The 24769-nt window shown below is 40.2% G+C and overlaps 2 protein-coding genes across 2 annotated transcripts; one reads left to right on the forward strand and one right to left on the reverse strand.

Annotated features, from left to right (window-relative positions):
- Positions 1 to 2755: 2755 nt before the first annotated feature.
- Positions 2756 to 4207, reverse strand: cebpb (CCAAT enhancer binding protein beta). Its single transcript, XM_032552663.1, has one exon. The coding sequence runs from the start codon at positions 4153 to 4155 to the stop codon at positions 3166 to 3168; it is 990 nt and encodes a 329-aa protein (XP_032408554.1). The 5' UTR covers positions 4156 to 4207; the 3' UTR covers positions 2756 to 3165.
- A 7809-nt stretch (positions 4208 to 12016) lies between these two features.
- peds1 (plasmanylethanolamine desaturase 1) lies at positions 12017 to 24523 on the forward strand. The gene is made up of 6 exons (XM_032552886.1): positions 12017 to 12224; positions 14582 to 14701; positions 14780 to 14871; positions 15621 to 15765; positions 15872 to 16084; positions 20722 to 24523. The coding sequence occupies exons 1-6, from the start codon at positions 12089 to 12091 to the stop codon at positions 20835 to 20837; spliced, it is 822 nt and encodes a 273-aa protein (XP_032408777.1). The 5' UTR covers positions 12017 to 12088; the 3' UTR covers positions 20838 to 24523.
- Positions 24524 to 24769: the final 246 nt, after the last annotated feature.

Raw genomic sequence — 24769 nt, forward strand, 5'->3', positions numbered from 1 at the left:
GAAATAGCCTTCAATGTAGAAGCACTTCTGTAGTTTCTTTCTAGAAACTACAGAAGTTTATATTATATATATATATTATACATACATAATCTTGAAGCTATCTCGTTAAACCAAAGCATGAGTCATTTGTTTCTTGTATTATTTTTGCTTGATGTTTTTAGTCTGTTTTATAACAGTCAAAAGATACTTTAACACCTGATAGTCCGGAAGAATCGGTTCGATTGGGGACCAAAATTGCAACATTTGTTATATTTTCAGATGCTGCAGTTCACTTTCCCTGTGTTGTCGATCCAAACCTTCTGAAAAACCTGTTCCCCTCCTCGCCTGTGGTGGCGCTGCACCACAAAAACGACACAAAAACCTCAGAAGAAAATATGAGCGCAACTTCCTTCTTCAGAAAATGTAAACAAAAATGGAGCAAATGTCTTTGGTGAAAAACAACAAGTCATTTCTCCCACTAGCGTTAAACTAGCGTGTTTGTTTTGGTTGTATTTACCCAGAATGCCGTGCACTACAGTCCACTTTATGCTTTTGGAGGGACCTCTGGTCGGCTTGGTGTTCACATATGCATTCGAACCGCACCAGAGTTCAATGAAACCAAGCTGAGGGCCAGACTTGTAAGTGGTGGGCCAGAGTTCACATTTTTTATTTGTAAAAAATGTGTTCGCTCCTCTTTCTGAACTGTTTCATAATCTTGTAACTCGCAGAGTTTGCAATTTTGGTTAGTAGTTGGACCAGAGTTTGCATCTTTGGTTAGCAGCTGGACCAGAGTTTGCACTTCTGCCTTGCGCCGGAGTTTGATTACGCATTCTAGGAAAACAACCAGAGTTTGATTAAAGCGGACCAATCAGTGTGAATGGACTCTTTTTCTCGTTTGATCAGCTATCTAAAACCATCTGAGGGTTCATCTTTGTGTAGATACAAGGGATTAATGGTGGATGTTTCCTTAGTTAATGATAACAATAAATCTAGTTGTGGTTTTATATCATCTGCCTGAACAATGTGTTCCTAAATCAGCACAGCAATGTACGCCAAAGGGTTTTGAGGAACAACTTATTACATGATGTTGTGACTCATAGGAGGAAAACTCTCCTCCATTTCACAACTGGCACAGAGACGACCAGACAATGGGTTGACAGGTGTGTGTGTGTGTATGTTTTTGTACTGGTTTAACAGAGGAGCTTTTAGCAGCAGACCAGTTTGAAGGGGATGTGATGCAACAAGGAGTTTTTTTTTTTTCTTTTCTTTTTTTACGGACAGGCACTGCCCATTGACGGTAAAACGAGGAAAGAGGGACGGACTGAACTGAGAAGAAGAGAGGTCATCTTGTGTGGGAATTTCCCCCTTCGGCCTGTGAGCCTGAGGAGGTTTGGGGGGGAATGGGATGGCTTGTGGCTGCGCTGGGGGGGGGGTCATCGAAGAAAGAATGTGCAGAATGTTTCCAAGAACCTCCAGACTGCGCCGAGGAGAACTTGGAGAGGCAGAAATCTGACTCTAAAGAGGGGTTTTAATGATACATGTCATTCGTCTTGTTTCGTTTCGTAGCGGGCCTGGAGCCAAACCACAGCTTCTTGCAGCTATTGTTGAGCAGGATAACAATGTGCTTTTTAAATGTGGGTGGGTGTAGCATTCTTCTAGTGGTGATGAGTTGGAAAAGGGAGGACGTTGCACAACTCATAAAAGCTAACCAGATCATCATTGACTGTGTTGAAACATCCAAAGTGTAATCTCCCACTGCACAAACAGCAAAGCATTGCTTTTCTGACACGACTTTTCACTGCAACTGTAGTAAATTTTCACTCCCCACAGTGGCTTGTTGAAATCACGTCACACTCCTCGTCTTTATCTGCCCTGCCTGGGGTTTTGCTTGCTTTTAGATACGATTCAGAGTAAAACTCAGGCTGAGGAGCTTGGTAAATTCCACCATGAAGCTACTTTGTCAGCTTATCTGCTGCCTCCTCTCCGGCTTTAAAACTCTTAGCGTCTCGCCTGTCGGCTGTTCAGGTGTGACCTCAGCAGGTAGTGCGGTCGGGTTAGTTGCTGATTAATTTCCACACGACCTTGAACCCCTCTCTAGACCAGTGGACCCAGCAGACTATTGACAGAGCCGTGTGCTAAAGATAAAACGACCATTTCTGTGCTGCGTGCAGTGACCGAGTCTTTTTTTTTTTGTTTGCTTTTTGCTGCTCTCAGCAGTATCATTTCTGTATAAATTGGCTGGATTTATTTTGGGATCAGTGCACTTTATGTCAAATCATTAAGTCAAACAGAAACTTGGCAGTTAGAGTCTTTTTTTTATTTTGCAAATGGATTGTTCTAACTGTATTATTCACATAAAACACATGTGCACAATGCAGGATGAAATGTATTTATTTATTATTAATGTGTGAATTTTTTATTTTTATAAAAACACACTTTCTCGGTGTGAAAGATTGCTGCAAAAGCGGTTCTCTACGTTGCAATCTGAATTAAACTCTTATTCTGTGCAACGTGCCACTAAATCAACATTTATTGTCCATTTATATCCAGTTGGAAATGAACTGGACCTGGCATTTAATTTTTTGTGTGAATCGTCTCTATGTAAATAAACTCAATTTTAAAATTGCACATTTTCCTTGTGGTTGAGCTGCTTGTGTCACTGCAATATGTTGTAACCTGGAACGTGCTGTTACACAGTGCATGATGAAAATTAGGCAAGCATATAAAGCGTTGTGCAAAGAAAAAAATATATAATAAAGAAAAATGAGTGAAAATCTTTAAACAAAGTATAAATCTGTTTAATTCAATAAAATATCAAGTACAATTAAAGCATTTCACCTTTTAATATTAAATAATTATACTTATTTCATTCATTGCCAATACTATTACAAAGAGTTGCATCATTTCACTGCAGCACAACTCTTCCCCTGACAGCCATTGCTGCAGACACAGTGTACACAAAATGTAGAAATTCACCAGGAATGGATGTAAAACCTGCACAGAAATACTGCATACACCAAAAAAAAAAAAATTACATCTGAGAATAAAGCTAAGGTGACATGTTTAGGAAGAGTCGTGGATGGCCACCCCATGCGCCCACTCTGTTCAGTCTCATTCAAAGCGTCCTTGTAAACCAGTGGGTGTAGTAGTACCCTGTATTTCTGTAAAGTCCACCAGGTGAGCGGCTCAGCACTGTCCGGTGGCGGACAGCAGGTTGCGCAGGGTGGCCAGCTCTCTGGACAGCTGCTCCACTCGCTTCTGTAGACGGTCGTTCTCCACCGCCAGCTCCAGCACTTTCTGCTGCGTCTCCAAGTTGCGCATCTTGGCTTTGTCCCTGCTCTTCCTCACGGCGAGGTTGTTCCTCTCCCGCCTCTGCCGGTACTCCTCGCTGTCCTTGTCCAGGCGCTTCTTCGACTTCCCGCTGGACGACTTGCCGCCGTGCGACGGCGACCTGCCGTTACCTGACGGCGCAGGTGTGCCGGGCGGGCTGGAGCAGTTCGACGACGCGGTGGAAATGTTCCCCAGACTCCCACTCGTGGACTGGTAGTGCAGGTAGGACCTCATGTCGAAGCCAGACGAGCCGTTTTCCATTTTCGCGTCTTCCTGGCTGTCTTCTCGGTCCGCGGGAGCAGCGGCGGCGGCTCGGTAGCGGCTCAACTCCGGGCTCAACACGCTGTCCACCCGGGTCTCCTGCAGCTCCGCGTAGTTCAGTCCGTACGACTCCCGCAGGTTCTCGCACTGACTCGCCTCCAGCTCGTTCAGCAGAGAGTAGTTCTTGTAGTTTTGCAGAGCCGTGACTCTTTTGATCTTGCTCTCCCCGAGGAAGTCTGAGAAAGCGTCGCCCGGCTGTGGCTGCGGCGGCTGCGGCGGGCAGTGCAGGGCTGAGTCCAGGTACGCGCTGAAGTCGATGGCTCTCTCCCGCTCCTCCACGCCCAGCTCCGTCATCGAGTCGCCGAGCCTCCAGTACGCGCCGCCGCCTATGGGAGCGATAATGCCGTCTCTGCCGTGGATCGCGAAGCCGCCCTCCTCGTACAAGCCGGCCACTTCCATGGATGTCAACACCCGCCGGACTGCAGGAGCGCGCAGGGCTGAGGTGAGGCGCCCTGACCAGAGTTGTGAAATGTCTCGGGAATGCGCCGCTTTTAAATCCCACTCTGCCCCTGCCTGTGGTAACATGCAAGTAGTAAGTTTTTTTGCGGAGCCTCTCACATTGACAGGTCTTCCTGTCTCAGGGGTTTTTTGTATTTAGAGCAGCCGGGGTGGGCGTGGCCTCGGGGCAGGTGACGCAAAGCCCCGAACCAACCGAACAACCTGTACCACTTCATCAGGTTATTTCCCGTACATAGTAAATTAGCCTCACTTGCACCGGAACACTAAAAACACACGTTTTGTGCATCGAAATGATTTAGACTATGACCAAAGTGGTAATTCAGAAAGTGAAACTCCTATTTTACACACATTGTGGTATATTTCTGTTAATTCTTAAGTTTATCAGGAAAAAATAATGTTATAAGACGGCAGCCCTAACTGCCTTGTCATCAGAGGTTGGTAGATTATCCAAAAAATGTACTCAAGTAAGAGTAGCACTACTTTAACATATTTTTTACTCAAGTAAAACTAAAAAGTAGCCAGAAAATACTCAAGAGTAAAAAAGTATTTGATGAAAGGGCAGCTAGAGTACTAAGTAACTGTTCAAAACAAGCATTTAATATTTCAAAAAAGAATAAGCAGACAGACCAAAATATAAGGTAATGTGTAAATTTGGGTATATTAAAAGATCAAAATGAAAATAATTCACATAAATAACAAAATCAGAAACAACTAAAGTTTTTTCAAGTCAATTTCTATAAATATAATGAAGCTTTAACAAAAAACTACTGCTGTATGTCTGGTGAACAAACTTTTATTCATTCACTGAAGTTAACCACGAGGGGAAGAAATCTAACTCAACAGTAGCGATGCTTCATAGTAAAATTACTCAAATAAAAAGTAAAAAGTACATTGTAGTAAAAATACTCTTAAAAATGAATGTTTTCACAAAAGTTACTCGAGTAAATGCAACTATTAAGTACCAAACTGTTTATAGAAGGCCATTGCTTGTTGTTCTCAAAGTACTGTATCGCTTATATGTGCGCAGATATATGTGTATATGTTATATTCTTTACACAGTTTTAACATATATTTAAAAAACAACATTCAAAAGATGTGGCGGTTTTTGTTTTGCAGTGTAGGAAACCCTGTGCTGCTATTGATCCACTGTGTTTACTCAAAGTCACAGATTTTTAATACAGAAATGTAAGACGACTGAAACATACTGTATGTCCATGTACTGCAAAAAGTATGTGCATAATACCGGGTTAAGGCAAATTTTATATGAATTAATGCGATAACGATAAAGCAGGCGGTCACCTTCTCTGCTTCAGCAGATGATCTGGTGTTTAGAGTTTCTTCACGGCTACCTCTGTTGCATGCAGTTTTTTCTTCCACTAAACCTTATGTTTTGGATGCAGCACTCTGAACAGTCAGTTTCTGGTTTACACTGCAAAAACACAAAATCTTATCAAGTATTTTTGTTCTTGTTTCTAGTGCCACTATCGTGGCACACTTGAAATAAAACAAAACTGACTTACAGGTAACTTTTCAGCGTTTTTTAAGTAAACAACTCCTTAACATGGATAAAAAGTATTAGTTCCATTAGCCTATTATTCCACTTGTAACATGGGAAAAATGTCTTGTTGTATGTCAAATAATCTGCCAGCACAACTAATATTTTTCATCAAAATTAAGGAATTATTGACTTAAAATAAGCTCCTATGTCGTGCTGAAAGGTTATGTGTAAGTCAGTTTTAACTTATTTTAAGAGTGCTGAGATATTTGCACTAGAAACTGAACCAGAAATACTTGGTAAGACTTTGTTTTTGCAGTGTAAGCCACCTCGCATATGATGTAAATAGCTGCTAAACTGTCAATTCATCGCCCTTCCCCTTGATGGTGCAGGTTCTACACAACAATTTTACACCAAAAAAAATATGTTTGTTGGTTGTTTGTAATGTTTAAGTAATTTTTTTTAGAACGTCATTGTTTAACCCCTAAAAAAAGTATGTGAGTCCATGATTTTAAGCCTAAATATGTGAAAAAAGGGATTAAAAAAAGAAGCATGACCTGTATTTTTCTGTCTTAATGCATCCATGCAGTAATAGAACAATGCATCGTATTGCCATACTTTCTTCGACTTTTTAATTTGCTCATTTAGTATTAAAATGTAATTTGTGGAAGTAAAAATTTAAGCTCTGAGTCCAAAACCAAAGCTAGGTTTCCTGCATGCTCTGTGGTTTCCAGCCTCATTTGGGTCAAGCGTCAAAGTCACGGCATCAAAAAAAAAAAAAAAAAAAAAACTGGAGAAACATGTTAAAATATTTAACTGATTTATTCTAAAATGAAACTGAAATGCACAACTGAAATCATAAGAGCAATACCAACTACCTCATTTTCTCTGGCAAAAAGCGTCTCATTCTCAACAACGCGTCCACTCACGCCCCCTGCAGGCCACTCAAGATCCAAACAACAACCAAAAAAACGTCGACAGTGATGGAAAAAAAAAAAACCCTTTCTAGTGACAAGGTGTTTACCATTTCTGTTCAAAAGTAATGAGGTCGGGACGGTGACACCATCTACACACGGCTCGCTCCCCACAACTTCCACTCGCTGTTTTTGATCTGCAGCGAGTGGAAGAATGTGATCTTGATTGGGGGTTGGGGGTCATGCACAAGATGATAAATCTCTAAATCTGTATAAAGGTCAGAGTGGGTGTGATGGGAGATTCAGACGGTCTGGTTTAGGTCTATAACACAATTCAGAGCAAAGGTCTCTGTGGCTGTGAATTTGTTGTGTGTATTTATATTTAGCTTCCCTAAATCAATACGTTGTTGAGCTTTTACTCCAGTTTCAGCTGCTAGTCAGTTACAGCACATCTCACAGACACTGATGTTTTAATTTTATGTGAAGTTCTGCTCCCATTTAAAGTCTTTTTCAACCTCAAATTAATTATGATAACCGTTTCCACCGATACCATAATGGAATTATGACATAATTTTACTCATAATTGAAATGCAAGCACACATATTATATCATCAATAAATTATATACAGCATATAATTGAAATATTGATTTGTTAGTGACATTATGAGTGATGTCAGTGGTATTAACATGAAAAACATATATGTTTACATATATCACAATATAAATCAATTAATCACATGATAAATTAAAATGAGCTCATTATTTTACATTTGAGTGATTTATTGTTTTTCTGTTTCTACCAAAAACTGGATGAATAAAATCTTCAGTCTGGTGATTTGGTCTCAACTAGCCGTTTTTTTTTTAAGGACAATTTTGTTTCCAGAAACTTCATAGTTCATTTTATTTGTCTGTTTCTTTTGGATAATTAAAATGTCTGTCAGTTCCAGTGGTAAGTGATCATTAGAGTTTAAAGTTTATTGATTGTTGATTATGTGTTCTTTCCATTACTATTACATTAGTCAAAAATGGTCTCAAAACAACAATATTATCATTTATCGTCACAAAAATTAATAAATATTAAACTACACTGGCAATCACATAATAAAAAGTATAATATAAATATATACAATAAAAGATTAAATGCGTTCTTGTTTACAGTATTATCATATAAAACATGAGCTGGATGATCAAGACATTGTCTTATCCTGACTCCATGTTCCTGTATATATTTATGTATAAGTGAATATTGTCTTTGTTTCTTTTTATTTATTAAAGTGGTATAATATGCATTTTTTTCCTTTCACATAGTCCAAAATACAACAATAAGTACTAATAACTACTCTTCTGCCACCATTAAGTTTCCCAGTTGAGACGTTTGTAGGGCTGCAACTTACAATTATTTTAGTAATCGGTTTTACTATTGATTATTATGATGATTATTATGATGAAAAATATGCCACTTTTGTCATTTTTTATTTAACCACTTAATTTTTTCTTGCATATTAAACACATTAAATGCAAAGAAACAAATTCCTTTTATTATTTGAGCTAAGTAGACAGACAGACATGCTGCCCCCTTGTGGTCTGATGTAAAACTGTCTTTTCCTAAACTACAGGTTACGTTTTTGTTCAGAACTGTAGAAATCAGTTTTTATGAACAAAAATGGACTTTAAGTTACACAAACCAATGCCACTTTCCCTTGATGCCTTTATTTAGAAAATAAATATGTTTTTATCTTGTTTATTTCCGAATCTGTTGTCATAATAAGACAAAAAATGTCAACTCCCCGTTTATGAAACCCAACCTGGTTTTACAAACCCACAGAATTATTCTGCTTAGAGTGTTTTTTTCTGTAATCAGGTCCAAATCTTTTGTTCCCTGTTTTCCATGTTTTTAACATAATTAACTTTAAAAAAACTCATAAGATTTTCCAATATCAAGAAAAAGAATCCAGTGTCGCAGAGTTTGTGTCTGTTTTAAAGGTTTCTACTTCTATAATTTTCATTAAAGTGTCTCCAGTTCACAGAGATTTGACAAACTACCTCATAAATGCGTAATTAATCCCGTTATCTCATCTGGTGAAGATGCAGAGCTCCACCCTAACCTCCCACTATAAACCTGTTGTTAATGTAATTAAACACTTTCTAAATTGTTTGGTTTAATCTAATGTCAGGGATAATTACATCCTTAATGATGGTACATTTAGATGTTTGCTGGATCTGCATGTGTGAACAGATCCAGATGTTAGCATGCAAAGTGCAACAGAGCTTTACATGCATGCAACCTTTAAAAATGTTTCACAAAACTCTGCTTCTTAATAAAAATAATAATAAGTTTATTTGTTTTTTCTGTAATTTTTAAACTTTTCCATTCACAAGTCAAAAGAAGACAATAAATACAGAATATTGGGGGGAAAAGACAAGATGAAAGTAGTACAGAAATAGATAAACAATATTGAAATTGTAAGAACACGGGTTAACTTTTCACTCAACTTGGAATTTTTCCACATTTATTGAGCTAGAAGCACAAACTTTAATGTATTTTATTGAGATTTTATGTGATAGACAAAGTGAAATATAACTGTGAAATTGAATGAAAAAAGTTACATTTTCATAGTTCATACAAATTGAAAAATGCACTGAGCATTCTGTGTTTGCCCTCTTTAATCTGATGCCCCTACATAAAATTATAAAGAAGCCATCTAATTAGTGAAAGTTTACAATAATGCACACCTTTGTGTTGCATAATTATAATAGTCTCTGACTCCCAAGAAAATACACGGACGTTTGTGACTGAAATGTGGAAAAGATTCAAATGTGTGAATACTTCTGTACTCCAATGTGTCGAATAAAATCATAAAATCTGTGTGCTGCTCTTTTTTCTTACTCCAAGTCTTATTTAACATCAAAAAATTTTAATTTACGTTTGTTACTAACATTCAGTCATTATTTCTGATAACACAAAAGTTTCTGTCAGATTTAACGAAGCAGTAGGATCTAATTGCTGAAAAGGTAAACTCTTCATTTTAACTAATGTTTCTGCCTAACAGATGGACATTTTAATCACTACTGTTCTCATGATGGATCAGTTTCATTTTGAGGCTTTTCTGCTTTTAATTAAATTCATGTACAGGAAGTATTGCAGCATTTACAGTAAACTGGTAAAACGAGAAGAACAGAAATAGCATCTCAGTGACTCAGTCGTATCCTCAGAAACGTTTATGTAAACATTGTTATTTACTAGTCATGACCCACAAACATGGCTGCAAGAGGAAAAAGAAGAGTTTACTAAACAGATTGTTTTGGCCCTTGAAGAAGTTTTTAACTTTTTCTTTTTAAAGGTTCAAAAACCTTTGGGTTCTCATAAAACAGTTGCATCATTTTAAAGTGTGATTAATTAAATTTTACAGTATTAAACTTTTGTGAAATCAGACTTTTCAGTCTGCAGATGCGTATTTGATTTGTGGAAATTACTCACCATTCGTGACGTTATTATGTTCATCTGATATTCTCTTCATCCTTCTTCCTGAACCTCTTTTCTTTTTTCTCCAGTTCTTAGAAAAAACAACAGAAAGATAATTACTGTAATTTGAAAAAAAGATACTCAAATGAAATGAAAAGTAGGGCTGCACAATATTAGTAGAACATGTAGCTGAAATAATATTGCACCACATTAAGATGCAGATAGATTTTGATTTTCTCTTCAATTTTTTTCTATTTACTCACTAGTCTTGGTGAACTTTAGCAATACACATAAAATTAAAATACACATAAAGGACGGCAGTGAAAGTCTGTCAAACAAAACAAATCTATTATTGACATGCAGAATTTGCAGGATTAGCGCCGAAAACACAGCAGACTACCAAATATTGAGATGCAAACCCTGAATCTTCTTGCTACAGAGCAAGCAACGGTGCCGCTGTGCATTACAGGATGATGATGTGATCTTATATGTTGTGCGGCTCTGTTTTTTGCAGTGTTGTAATAAAAATAAAAATAATTTTTTTTTAAATCACTGGGGCAGCTGCAGAGTCCTGACCAAAAAGAGAAAAATGTGTCATATCCCAGAGGTCCTTAAATCACTCCTGTTTGTAAAAGGATATATTTTAAAATCTTGTTTGTCTATAAAGGATAAATGATCTTGGGTGTGAATGGTTCTCAGAGAATTCAGATCCTTCAGGTAATCAGAAATCTGGTCATTAAATGTTTCCAAATTCAGGCCTCAAGGTCCGAAGTTCTGCAACATTTAGATATGTTTCTGCTTCAAGACACCTGAGTCAAATGATCAGATCATTATCAGGAGTCTGGAGAACTTTACTGTGTACCGAGAGGGAGAATAATTTAGTTATTTGATTCATGTTGAACTAAGGACACATCTAAAAGTTACAGAACACCGGCCGCTTTGACAAGAGCTGAAGAAACCCCGTTAAAATGCACCTCAGCAAGAGCCACTTCCTGAAAACCCGCCATGTGTTTGTTCCTTTAAAAATCAGAAACATAATTTTTTACTACACCTCCACTCTAAAAAATAAAATATTTATTTTATTGGGTTATTTAATCAGTAGTTGTCAAACATTTGCAGTTTTTATATTTCATTTTTTCCAATTTAATTGTTTGTGTAAATCGTGCTTTTCAAATAAACACAATAAATTCTACAATAGCATTTATACACTGCAAAAAACATGAAATCTTACCAAGTATTTTTTGCATATTTTCAGGTGCAAATATCTTAATACACTTAAATTAAGACAAAACTAACTTACAAGTAACTTCAGAAAGATATAGGAGTTTGTTTTAAGTAAATAATTTCTGAATATTGTTAACAGTACTACTTCCACTGGCATATTATTTCACTTATAACAAGATATTTCCCCATATTATAAGTGAAATAATCTGCCAGTGGAAGCAGTACTTTTTAAAATCAATATTAAAGAATGATTGACTTTTAAAACCCTCCAATATGTTGCTGAAAAGTTACCTGTAAATTAGTTTTGTCTTATTTGCGGAGGCAGTATATAAATGGCGCATAAATACTGCATTTATTTCACCAACCTGAGCTGTAAAGACGAAAAATTGTGACTCTTGCTTCTTTGAGAAAATAAAACTTAACTTCTTCTTCTTAAGTTTTAAACGGCAGCTTGCATCCAACAATATACTTAACTCCATCTAAATGTGTGTTATTTTGCTTTTACAACTCGAACTAATTCGATGAAAAACACCTGGCATTTTTTAAAATGCTGATGGAGCGACAAAATACGAGGGGTAACGAATGTCGCTACAACACCAGTTCCGTCCGTTTGAAACGTGCCATACGCTCACAGCGCCATCTTCTGGTGAGTTTCACATCTACATCTGAGGAAACAGCACGGGTGGGGCCAGGAAATGAAATACTCGCAATATGCCTCCCTATTGGTTGCGCTAAAATTACGGAAACATTTTCTCGCGCTGCCATTGGCTCTTGCGCTCATCGATTTGTGTCTGATTGGTTGAAAACATTGCCATTTCCGTCGGATGAGACGTTCACGATTCCTTTGGTTCCCGGTGCTGTGAGTGGAAGGACCGAAAGGGGCCGGGCCCACAGAGGAAAGAAATGGCGAGTATGGTCACCGAGGACGGGTGTGGAGTGGCAGCGGAGACCGCACAGCCGCAGGGTCCCGGTCGGGGCGCGGTCAGATGGGGCTCACAGCACGCCGGTGCCCGAGAACTGGCTAGTCTGTACTCGCCAGGTGAGTCGATCAGCGCCGTTTGTGGGTCTGGTGCTGCCAGCTTGAGAGCTGAAGAAGAGGGTGTGATATATAACGACTGGCTGCCTAGTTAGTCACCAGCAAACAAACTCCGGTGAAAACCTAACAAATTGCTGTGCGAGCGACAACAGAAATGCCTTTGATGACCGGGACCAGTCGGCGGCTGCTCCTGCCTCTGTGTTTTGTCCAAGCCACAATGCTTTTGTTACACAATAGGGATCATGTGAGACCGGTTACATTTGTGTGGAGTTTGTGTGCAGCGTTGACATTTTCATCACTGAGGTTATGGGAATTTTTCTCCAACAGGGTTGACGTGCAGACCGTGACCTAAAAGCTCATTAAGCTCTTAAACTATGTCAGGATTCCTCGTATTACAGTACAGGTTGGACTTGATTCACAAAGTAAATCCTCCACACCCTTTATACAAATGTAATGGTTCGTGCTCTGTTCAGACGTGCCGGCATATGACTAATTTGGTTGTGTGCGGTAAACAGACCTTTTCCTTCCTGAGTCCTTTTTAAGATAATTTTATTTATATTGTAAATAGGTTAGGGTTTTCTCGTCCCTTGATCTTCTTGATTTGTCTTGTCACGACCAGAAATACGAGTGTATTTTATCTGGTTATTATATCATAGATCTACAAAATCATCTATATTCAGCCTTCCTTACTCTTAAGCCTCTAAATGAAATCCATCTCAGCCAGTTACCTTCAAAAGTGAAGCTTAATGCAGAGGTAGATTAGGAAACGGTTTGTTGACAGAGCATACATTAGCTGTAAACTATATAAATGTTGTTTTTTTTTGGGAGAGTGGCAAGAGACAAAAAAACCATGGTGGGAATTTTAGAGAGGGGGGATGACACTGGGTCTGTCTAGATCCTTGTAGAAACTCTTTCTAAAGGGGCAGCATTATGTATTTTACAGGTATCTATGTTGCCATCATTTATAAATAGTCTGTATATCAAAACTAACTTAAAAGAAATCACAATTTAATGGCTTGAAATTGGGCCTTTGTCTCTTTAAGAAGCTCCTGCTCTTTCCGACACAACCTTTAGCTACTCCATTAAGCCGTTTACAAACTTTCTTAGGAGTGTTGGGCTGAGAAATAGTTTGTTTGAGCTCAGCAGACTCTCAGCTCCTCCAGGTGTTTGCTAATTGCTGCTGCTAGTCTGGAGGAGCTGAGTGGGGAAGGCTTGCTCTGTGAGGCGGTAGCTCAGCTTGGAAACTCCAGTTTTGTGTAAAACGGCTTGGTGAAAACAAGCGTTTTGCACAGTTGACTGGTTGCCACGGGTGATTAAAAAGATCACTCAAACATGCATGAAAAATCAAAGCAAAACTCCAGGTATGTTTTTGATAAAGGAATAACATTATAAAATGAGGAAAAGCTAAAAATGTATATATATTTTTTTTACATGTCGGCCCTTTAAGAGCCTCGAGACTAAACATACAACCAGATCCATAGTGGACTGGTTTAGATCAGTGTTGCCGTCTTTCATGGTTTCGATGCGTTTCGTCTCCAGAACACCAAATGATTGGATTTCTGTTCATCAGCCTTTCATTTCAGGTGTGCAGTAAGACTGGAGACACAATCAAATTACATTTATTTAAGTGTATGCAGACATGTCGCAAAAAGCAATAAATCGCACGATAAATTAAATCAGGCTCAATAATTTAAATTTGCATTATTGATTATTTTCTCTTTCCACCAAAAACTAGATGACAAAAATCTTAAGTCTGGTTCTTTGGTCTCAACTAGACCATTTATTTGTTTATTTTATTTTATTTATTTTTCTTGAAGGACAAATTTGTTTACAGAGACTTTATAATTTATTTTATGTTTTCAGTTTTATTTATTTTGGACATTTAAATTGCTCTCAAAACAACAAAATTATTGTTTATTGCAATAACTTCTAGGACAATTTATTGTCCAACAAAATGTCATTGTGGCAGGTCTACGTGCAAAACAGACCTGAAGTGTGTTGAAACGGCCTAGTTGAAGTCCAGACCCAAATATGATTGAGAATTTGTGGCAGGTCTTGAAAACTGCTCAATATTCAATCCAAATGATCTTAAGTTGTTTGGCAAATGTGAATGGATTAAAAAAAAAAAAGAAACAAGTTATCACATAAATTCCAGTGAAATAAAATAAAATTTGTTGTTGCCACTTTAAGCAGGAATCTGATAAGTTTAACCTTTGAAAGTTTTATTTTTGGACGACACGTTATCACAAGTAGGTCAGTGAATCAGAGAAGAGCTGGAAACTCGTTTGGACTGTTAATCTAATCAGGAACATTTCGCTCTTTCTTCATTTTGTCAATTTTGTTTCTGTATTTCCTGGCAGGCAAAAGATGTCAAGAATGGATCAGCGTCATCCTCTGCTTCTCTCTCATGGCCTTCAACTTAATTCACCTTCTTGCCAATTTCCATCTGGGACACATGTGGTACATACAGCTGGGCATCGGTAAGCTCTGAATCCAGAATTACACAAGGTGTGGATGTTTTTATTAGTTTCTTTTTCTGATCATAACTTCTTCCTCAGTGGCAGGAATACTCACCGCTGACTTCGCGTCGGGACTCGTACACTGGGGGGCCGACACATGGGGATCAGTGGATCTGCCCATCTTTGGAAAGGTAAGATCTCAGGGTTTCCACCAGAGCTAATACAATTAATCGATTGTTAAAATAATTGCCAACTAATTTAGTAATGGATTAATCATTAACTGGTGTACACAGACTCCAAAAAAGGACGCTTTTCCTTAAAGAACAGCATTCTTAGATGAGTAAATGTGCAAAAATGTTTGCATTTAAAAAAAAAAGAAAGAAACAAACTACTTTTGTCTGTAAATATGTGGCTTCGCTCTGTTAAAAACCAACTTTTAATTAACTTTTCAGCAAGATATACAAGTTTGTCAATAACGCCTTAATATTTATTATAAATAGTTCTAGTTCTATTGTCAGATTATTTCACTTATAACAGGGAAAAATGTTTTTGTAGGACAATTCAAAATCACAAAATCTTTTTAAGTATTTTTGGTGCAAGTTCTGGAACAAATGTCTTGAAATAAGACAAAACTTGCAAGGAACTTTTCAGCAAGATATGAGATTTTTTTATGTCAATAAATCCATAATACTGGTTTTTAAACGTTAGTAGTTATAACAAGATGTTTTCTCCATGTTGTAAGTGAAATAATCTGCCAGAGTACTTTAAAAAAACCCAACAATATTAAGAAATTATTTACTTAAACAAGCTCTGGAAAGTTACCTATAAATTAGTTTTCTCATTTCAAGTGTACTAAGATTTTTTCACTAGAAACTGCTTGGTAAGATTTTGTGTTTTCTGTTGGTTTTCACTAACTACCCGGATATTTTCCCTCCTGAAGGCGTTTATTCGCCCGTTCAGAGAGCACCACATCGACCCCACGGCCATCACCCGTCACGACTTCATCGAGACAAACGGTGACAACTGCATGCTGACCATCGTCCCTCTTGCAAACATGGCCTTCAACTTTCTCATGCTGTCCCCCGGTGAGCGTTTCTACCAACAAAAATGACATTTTGTCTGAAAATATTAGCGCAGACAGAACCCAACGGACGGTAAACACGAATCGTCTCGGTTTTTCTGTGACTGCAGCGGACATTTACCACATCTACCCGTGGTACTGCTACTTGTACGCGCTGGCCATCTTTGTGACGCTCACCAACCAGATCCACAAGTGGTCGCACACGTACTTTGGCCTTCCTCGCTGGGTGGTGTTCCTGCAGGACTGCCACGTCATCCTTCCTCGCAAGCACCACCGCATCCATCACGTCTCCCCTCATGAGACATATTTCTGCATCACCACAGGTTCGTCTCTGCCGGCCGAGTCCCAGAACGAATCAGTTAACCACATAATAAATTGAAATTAAACTCATCATTTCAATTCTGATTTAATATTTATTAAAGGGTAGAAGACTTCATAATCCATGTCATTTATGTTTTCAGTCATGTGTAGTTTTTATTGACATTTTATTTATTGTTTTTGGTTGTTTTATTTTGGTTATTTAAAATATCTTCCAGTTTCAGTGTTTAGTTTTCTTGACAAACTTAAAGCAAATTTAATCTAGCATAATTATGCCATTTATTATTATATTACTTGAAAATAGTCTCAAGAACACAACATTATCATTTGTAGCGATCATCTGGGACAACTTATTGTCCCAGAAACTTATCCTGACAGGCCGATTTAAAACATTTTTTATTACTACAACTGTGGCTGTTTTAATGGGGGGAAAAATACACAATTTGGTCAAAGTGTGTATCTAGGATAAAAATTTCCCCTTATTTCCTCAAGTTTTAAATATATTTTTTTTAAACTAAATGCCTGATTCTGTATCATTGGCCTCCATTCTGAATGTTTTTTATTAATTCACCTTTGAAATCTTATTTCCTTGTTTCATTCCCTGGTGTTCAAATCCCTTCAAAATCTTATCTTTTATTGTTTTCTATTTGTTACAGACACATTTAAATGTAGTGAAACCTACCATCTGCCACATGCAGGATGGGGAAAATTAATATTTTGATGACTTTTCAATGTCTTTGACAAATGGAGATCAGAGTTAGTTCAGTATTGCTGGTGTCAAAGTGGATACAAGAGGAGTTAAAAGTCCTGAATATTTCTTGGTTTGGTGAGAACTGAACTTTGTTATGCAATTAATTTCATAAAGTTAAAAGAAAGATTACATATATGGTAGTTTTTATAAAAATGTTGAGACTCAAATTTCTTAGTGTTGTGACACAATTAAAAATTTTAATTGAGTTAATTTCAGGGTCTGTAATCAATCACAATGACATTTTAATTGTAAACCATATATTGACAAAATAAGCAATCTCAAATCCAAAAGGCCTTTTTGCTTTCCAATCAGATTGTTTTTAAAATTAACCCTCAGTGGGCCAAAAGAACTCCTTTGTCGTCCATTACTTTTTGCTGCTTGTGCGTAAGATTTGCAGGCGTACCAGAAACACGATACAAAGGTTCCAGCTTTTAAAAAAAATTTTGCTAGGAAAAAAAAGAGAATGCGATCAATTGCATTAAACATTTAAAGCAGTTAGGAGGCAAAGTGGCAAAATCTAAAACTGCTGCTGTGTAAGTTACTGAACAGATCGTTGCTAGGTAACCACAAGTTACTTGACACATTGTTGCTAGGTAACCAATGTGAATACCAAGAATACCAAGTTACTTGATACCACCAGTCTTGCTTACCCTGAAATTAGTGAATAATCTATCAGGTGTATTTTCTATTGATATTATCATATGTCTTTCTCAATATATGTATTCCAGATTTATTGTGAAACCTATTTATTGAGGTATATTTGCTGTTTGAACTATTAAAAATAGGAAGTTATAAGCGTTTTTTGTAGGGCTATTCATGGATGCAGAAACTGGCTCTTGGGACGTGGAATGTCACCTCTCTGGTGGGGAAGGAGCCGGAGCTAGTGCGTGAGGTCGAGAGGTTCCGGCTAGAAATAGTCGGTCTCACCTCGACGCACGGCTCTGGTTCTGGAACCAGTCTCCTTGAGAGGGGCTGGACATACTTCCACTCTGGAGTTGCCCAGGGTGAGAGGCGTCGGGCAGGAGTGGGCATACTTGTTGCTCCCCATCTCGGCGCCTGTACGTTGGGGTTTACCCCGGTGAACGAGAGGGTAGCATCCCTCCGCCTACGGGTGGGGGGACGGGTTCTGACTGTCGTTTGTGCTTACGGGCCGAACGACAGTTCAGATTACCCACCCTTTTTGGAGTCCTTAGAGGGGGTACTGGAGAGTGCTCCTCCTGGGGACTCCCTTGTTCTGCTGGGGGACTTCAACGCTCACGTGGGCAATGACAGTGAGACCTGGAGGGGCGTGGTTGGGAGGAACGGCCCGCCCGACCTGAACTCGAGCGGTGTTCTGTTGCTGGACTTCTGTGCTCGCCATGGATTGTCCATAACGAACACCATGTTCAAGCATAAGGGTGTCCATATGTGCACTTGGCACCAGGACACCCTAGGCCGCAGTTCGATGATCGACTTTGTCATCGTTTCATCGGATCTGCGGCCGTATGTCTTGGACACTCGGGTGAAGAGAGGTGCGGAGCTGTCCACTGACCACTACCTGGTGGTGAGTTGGCTCCGGTGGTGGGGGCGAAAGCCGGTCAGACCTGGCAGGCCCAAACGTGTTGTGAGGGTCTGCTGGGAACGTCTGGCGGAATCCCCTGTGAGACGGAGCTTTAACTCCCATCTCCGGCAAAACTTCGAACACGTCCCGGGGGAGGTGGGGGACATGGAGTCTGAGTGGACCGTGTTCCGTGCCTCCATTGTCGAGGCGGCCGATCGGAGCTGTGGCCGCAAGGTTGTCGGTGCCTGTCGCGGCGGCAACCCTCGAACCCGCTGGTGGACACCTTCGGTGAGGGATGCCGTCAGGCTGAAGAAGGAGTCCTATCGGGCCTTTTTGGCCTGTGGGACTCCGGAAGCAGCTGATGGGTACCGGCGGGCGAAGCGGCATGCGGCTCGGGCGGTTGCTGAGGCAAAAACCCGGGCGTGGGAGGAGTTTGGAGAGGCCATGGAGAAAGACTTCCGTACGGCTTCGAGGCGATTCTGGTCCACCATCCGGCGTCTCAGGGGGGGGAAGCGGTGCAGCACCAACACTGTTTATAGTGGGGATGGTGTGCTGCTGACCTCTACTCGGGACGTTGTGGGCCGGTGGGCAGAGTACTTCGAAGACCTCCTCAATCCCACCAACATGCCTTCCACTGAGGAAGCGGAGCCTGGGGACTCTGGGTTGGGCTCTCCAATCTCTGGGGACGAGGTCGCCGAGGTGGTTAAAAAGCTCCTCGGTGGCAGGGCCCCGGGGGTGGATGAGATCCGCCCGGAGTTCCTTAAGGCTCTGGATGTTGTAGGGTTGTGTTGGTTGACGCGACTCTGCAATGTCGCATGGACATCGGGGGCAGTTCCCCTGGATTGGCAGACTGGGGTGGTGGTCCCCCTGTTCAAAAAGGGGGACCGGAGGGTGTGCTCCAATTATAGAGGGGTCGCACTCTTAAGCCTCCCTGGCAAGGTCTATTCAGGGGTCCTGGAGAGGAGGGTCCGTCGGATAGTCGAACCTCGGATTCAGGAAGAGCAGTGTGGTTTTCGTCCTGGTCGTGGAACGCTGGACCAGCTCTACACCCTCGGCAGGGTCCTGGAGGGTGCATGGGAGTTCGCCCAACCAGTCTACATGTGTTTTGTGGACCTGGAGAAGGCGTTCGACCGTGTCCCTCGGGGAGCCCTGTGGGGGGTTCTCCGGGAGTATGGGGTACCGGGCCCTTTGATACGGGCTGTCAGGTCCCTGTATGACCGGTGTCAGAGTCTGGTCCGCATTGCCGGCAGTAAGTCGGGCTCGTTTCCGGTGAGAGTTGGACTCCGCCAGGGCTGCCCTTTGTCACCGATTCTGTTCATCACTTTCATGGACAGAATTTCTAGGCGCAGCCAAGGTGTTGAGGGGATCCGATTTGGTGGCCTTAGGATCTCATCTCTGCTTTTTGCAGACGATGTGGTCCTTTTGGCTTCATCAGATCGTGATCTGCAGCTCTCGCTGGAGCGGTTCGCAGCCGAGTGTGACGCGGCCGGGATGAGGATCAGTGCCTCCAAATCCGAGGCCATGGTCTTGAGCCGGAAAAGGGTAGAGTGCCTTCTCCGGGTCAGGGGGGGTGTCCTGCCCCAAGTGGAGGAGTTTAAGTATCTCGGGATCTTGTTCACGAATGGGGGAAGAAGGGAGCGGGAGATCGACAGGCGGATTGGCGCAGCGTCTGCTGTCAAGCGGGCGCTGTACCGGTCCGTCGTGGTGAAGAGAGAGCTGAGCCAAAAAGCGAAGCTCTCGATTTACCGGTCGATCTACGTTCCCACCCTCATCTATGGTCATGAGCTTTGGGTCATGACCGAAAGAACGAGATCGCGGATACAAGCGGCCGAAATGGGTTTTCTCCGTAGGGTGGCTGGGCTCTCCCTTAGAGATAGGGTGAGAAGCTCAGTCATCCGGGAGGGACTCAGAGTAGAGCCGCTGCTCCTTCACATCGAGAGGAGCCAGTTGAGGTGGCTCGGGCATCTGGTCAGGATGCCTCCTAGACGCCTCCCTGGTGAGGTGTTCCGGGCACGTCCCACCGGGAGGAGGCCCCGGGGAAGACCCAGGACACGCTGGAGGGACTATGTCTCTCGGCTGGCCTGGGAACGCCTCGGGATTCCCCCGGAGGAGCTAGAAGAAGTGGCTGGGGAGAGGGAAGTCTGGGCCTCCCTTCTGAAGCTGCTACCCCCGCGACCCGACCTCGGATAAGCGGAAGAAGATGGATGGATGGATGGATGGATATTCATGGATGTAGTGAACATAATATTTGCATGATAATCATTGGGTTTTATTCCGAGGCAGTCTGATGGAGCACTAAAATCTTTTTTTTTCCCAGTGAAGTTGACTTTCTCTCTGTCTCCTCTGTCCAGGTTGGTTAAACTATCCTCTGGAGAGGCTCGGTTTCTGGAGAACCTTGGAGGATCTCATCCAGGGCGTGACGGGAGAGAAACCCAGAGCAGACGACTTAAAATGGGCTAAGAAATGAAATAACTCTGAAGGCTAACTGCATCCTACCTCAGCAACCCCTGGCTCTGCCCAGGCTTCACGTTGTGTTTTCTTGCCTCACTTAAAAACTGCAGTTCACAGGATGAACGGCTAACCGTTTCTGATGCCATAGCTTTAAGTCTTGCACATTTTTTTTTTTTCCTCTTTTCACCAAGCGAGGGCTCTGTTTCTGGGATTTTATTTTATAGCTTTTCTACACGGATACATTATCTAAACTGCAATATGTTATAAGCTTTTTATTTCTAACACAGGTCATCATTTTTTTAATGGTTTTTGCAAATAATGTATCACTTTCCAAAGGAGGTGAGACTATTACTCTGATCTGAACCAGCGCTTTGGAGAATGATCACACACTCGATCAGGAGAGCTTGAATTCACATTTTTACTCGTCACCGCTTTATTTTCTGTTGAATGCAGAAGCTCTAAAGAATCGAATTTGATATGAACGTCCTAGAATCAGTCAGTTACATAGGATCCCTCTGGAGGCGATACCATTGTTGATAGCTTGTGATCAAATTTCAAGTAGCTATTACATTTGCTCTCTACTTGCACATTTGGGTTTGCACACTTTTTGATAGTTTTATAGGACAAGTGGAAACAAAGTGAGGCACAAATATGGTTTTTGTTTATTTTTTTGTCAAGAATTATGAAATTCCTATCTAAATTCATTCTAAAACACAGCCATATTTATTAGTAGTTTAATAAATGGATGAATCTGTTACAGCGGGAGAACCAGTGAGCTACTAAATAATCAAAATAAGTCTGAAACTGACAGCTGCTCTCTCACTTCCTTATTGATAGCTTTGCCTGTTAAAGTTACTTTATACACCCAGTTTTAATAGCTGCACTTACATTATTGATGTCTTTACTGGATTACTTCAAATCTAAGGACTGTGGGATTTCTTTTGCTTTATTTTTTTCCACTTTCAAGCTGAACCAGAGCAAAATGTCTCTGGCCGACAACGGGGACATCAGAAATATTACACACAGACTTCAGTCTGTAGAAGTAACGATTCGTGCTCTGGAGAGGAATACCAAGAACAACCCTGGTTCAGCTCAACGAATAACTCAAAACAATGACCAGCTCAGTGTTACACAAAGACTTCAGTCAGTAGAAATGAAGATTCAGCGGCTGGACTGGAAATGAAGCAACTCTTCTTCAAAACAAACGGAGAGTTTCGCACAAACCTCACCCAGAAACTCTTTGGGAGCTAAACTGAAAACATAAATTCTCACACTTCAAATCAGATGAGAATAATAATCAGCGTGATCAGCTTTGAGCTGAAATATTCCCCCATCATCAACACTTTAACACCGACTGCACCAAAGAAAAATAAACATCACCTTCAAACACCAACAAGAGCTGTGAGGCAAGACAAACGCATTCAGCCCCCAAAATGAACACCAAGAAATCTCAATATGTGCCAAAATTGCATATTGTCAGAGATGATCAATGAATGCATTTGGTCATTTTTCCAATAGTAAAAGAATGAAAATACTTGTTCCCCAGAGACAGTGTCTGATATAATATAGAAAATACTCTCTCTGATCTGGACAAACAAAAGTCTTTACCATTCTTCTGAACGCTATTGGGAAACTAAAACTGGAGTCGTTTCTCAGTGGTCCCATCCCATCAGCTCGATGGGGGGATTTGAAATACTCCAGATTGCTCATGATAAACAAATGGCTGCTAAACGCTCGTTCTGACCTTCATTGACAACCACAGGATATTCTGAGACCGTTGTCATCTCTTCGGACGAGGCAGATGATGTCTTAATGAATATGGGAAAAAGCTACTCACTGCAAACCTCTTTCATTTTATCAACAACGTGATCACCGCTTCAGAAGAACGGGCTCAAGGACGTTTGATAAGGATGCAACCCGCTGCATATCAGGAACAACTGGAGACGGAACAACTCCTTCATTAACGACCCAACACACGTGTTAAGCAATGTCTTCTCCTGGACCTGAGATTATTAAATTCATGGATAAAAGAACGACCAAGTTCTCAAAAATACAACTTTTCTTAATGCTCACAAAGCAGACTTTACTTCATCAAAAGTAAATCTCTGATTTTCCAGAGACAAGCCCGTTACAATAACAACTTTTACTGGACGATAAATTGTCCCAGAAGTTATTGCGATAAAAGATAATATTGTTGTTTTGAGACTATTTTGAAGTAATATAATGGTAATGCAAGAATACATCCTCAAAGATCAATAAACTTTAATTTCTATTGAACATTTAACACTGGACCTGGAGGACATTTTGAATATCCAAAATAAGAAAAATAAAATAAATTACAAAGTCTCTCCGTAAACAAAATTGTCCTTCAAAGAAAGAGGCTAGTTGAGACAAAAACACCAGACTAGAGTCTTTTATCAGAGACAAGAGCTTGTTTTAATTTATCATGCGATTAATTGATTTATTGCTTATTGCGACAGGCCTACCCAGAGCAGCTGTCATCATTTTCTGAGATCGGGTTCGCTTTACACCCGTCCTCCTCCAGAATGCATCTGGCTTCCCGGCAGTACAAAACAGGACAGTACTGTCCGGATCACCAGAAGAAAACTTGAAAAAACTAACAAAAAAAAAAACCCAACAGAAATACTAAAATCAAACCTCATGAACTTTCTGCCACCAAGTCACTTAAACAGGCTCTGCTAAATATAAGATAATTAAAAGGACTATTAGTTACTGACTACATCACTGAGCATAATGTTGATTTCAAGCGTACTAAGATAGTTGCACCAGAAACTAGACCAAAAATATAAGATTTTGTGGTTTTGCAATGCAGTTTTAATTAAGGATGTCTTGTGCTTCTTGTAAATCCGTAAGATATAGGGTAATGACTATTGGTTATTGATAGAAAAGGCTTAAAGAGACTCATTCATTGGTAATAAAGACTCGCATGACAGAGAACTTTGAACTGAGGATTTGTGGTGAGCTGAACGGGAACCCAAACCACTTTCTCTCTTGGCTTTAGGTGCTTTTGTTATCGATTTATTGCGCATAAATGTTCTGTCCAAGTGCTCTCAGGATTGTAGTTAGAGCCATTTAAATACTTTAGTGGGATTTTCTTGTGTGGGTAAAAACAACCACTCCATTACAAGAGTTAAGGATATCATTTGAAATATTAAAACAAATTTGAGTTGAGACAGATTTTGTTGGGTAAAGCAGGCAGTTGACTGACGCATTCCTGGTTGTTTTGTGGCCATGAATCAATACAAATATCTTCTGTCTGTTTGTTATGAAGGTATAATTAGTTTTCTTTTCCATTTCGGAGGACTGAACGATCAGAAATGGATCAGAGGTGTATTTACACACCATATAAAGATGATATAACCTTGATTTCTGGACGTTAATGAGCTAGTCATAATGATTCCTAGGTTTTTCAGATTAATTGCCTTATGCTTTCCTTAAGGATTTACAGTAAATGTTGCCACCACTGTTGGAGAAAACGGTCTGAGTGACTTTATTTTGCCTGTCATATGACTCATTTCTCTCTGAGTTGGAACCCACATGGATGTCGGTGTTGGTCGGATGCCCTTGGCGATGAAGCTTCGATATCAGAATAATGCCTTGATGCCTTTTTGTTGTCTTCCTTATGGGAGGCTTATAATGTACATATTAACCTGTATTTATAAATAAACTAACAAACACCAACTTTTTTGTGTGTGTTCTTGGCCTTGAAGACGTTGGATACTTTAACTATACATCTGAAAAGTATTAGAATATCAATAAAAGTTTAATTCACCGTCTAATTCAGTGGCATCCCAATTTTATGCAAAATTGGGCAGTCACAAATTTATTTGAAAATAAATTTCACAAAGTTGAAAAGCTGTCCTGTTTTTCCAAATTAAAATGCAAATTATTGTAATTTTTTTTTCTACTCAGCAATAAAATAAGCAT

The sequence above is a fragment of the Xiphophorus hellerii genome, chromosome 1 (genome assembly GCF_003331165.1).
Source record: "Xiphophorus hellerii strain 12219 chromosome 1, Xiphophorus_hellerii-4.1, whole genome shotgun sequence".
NCBI classification, from domain to species: domain Eukaryota; kingdom Metazoa; phylum Chordata; class Actinopteri; order Cyprinodontiformes; family Poeciliidae; genus Xiphophorus; species Xiphophorus hellerii.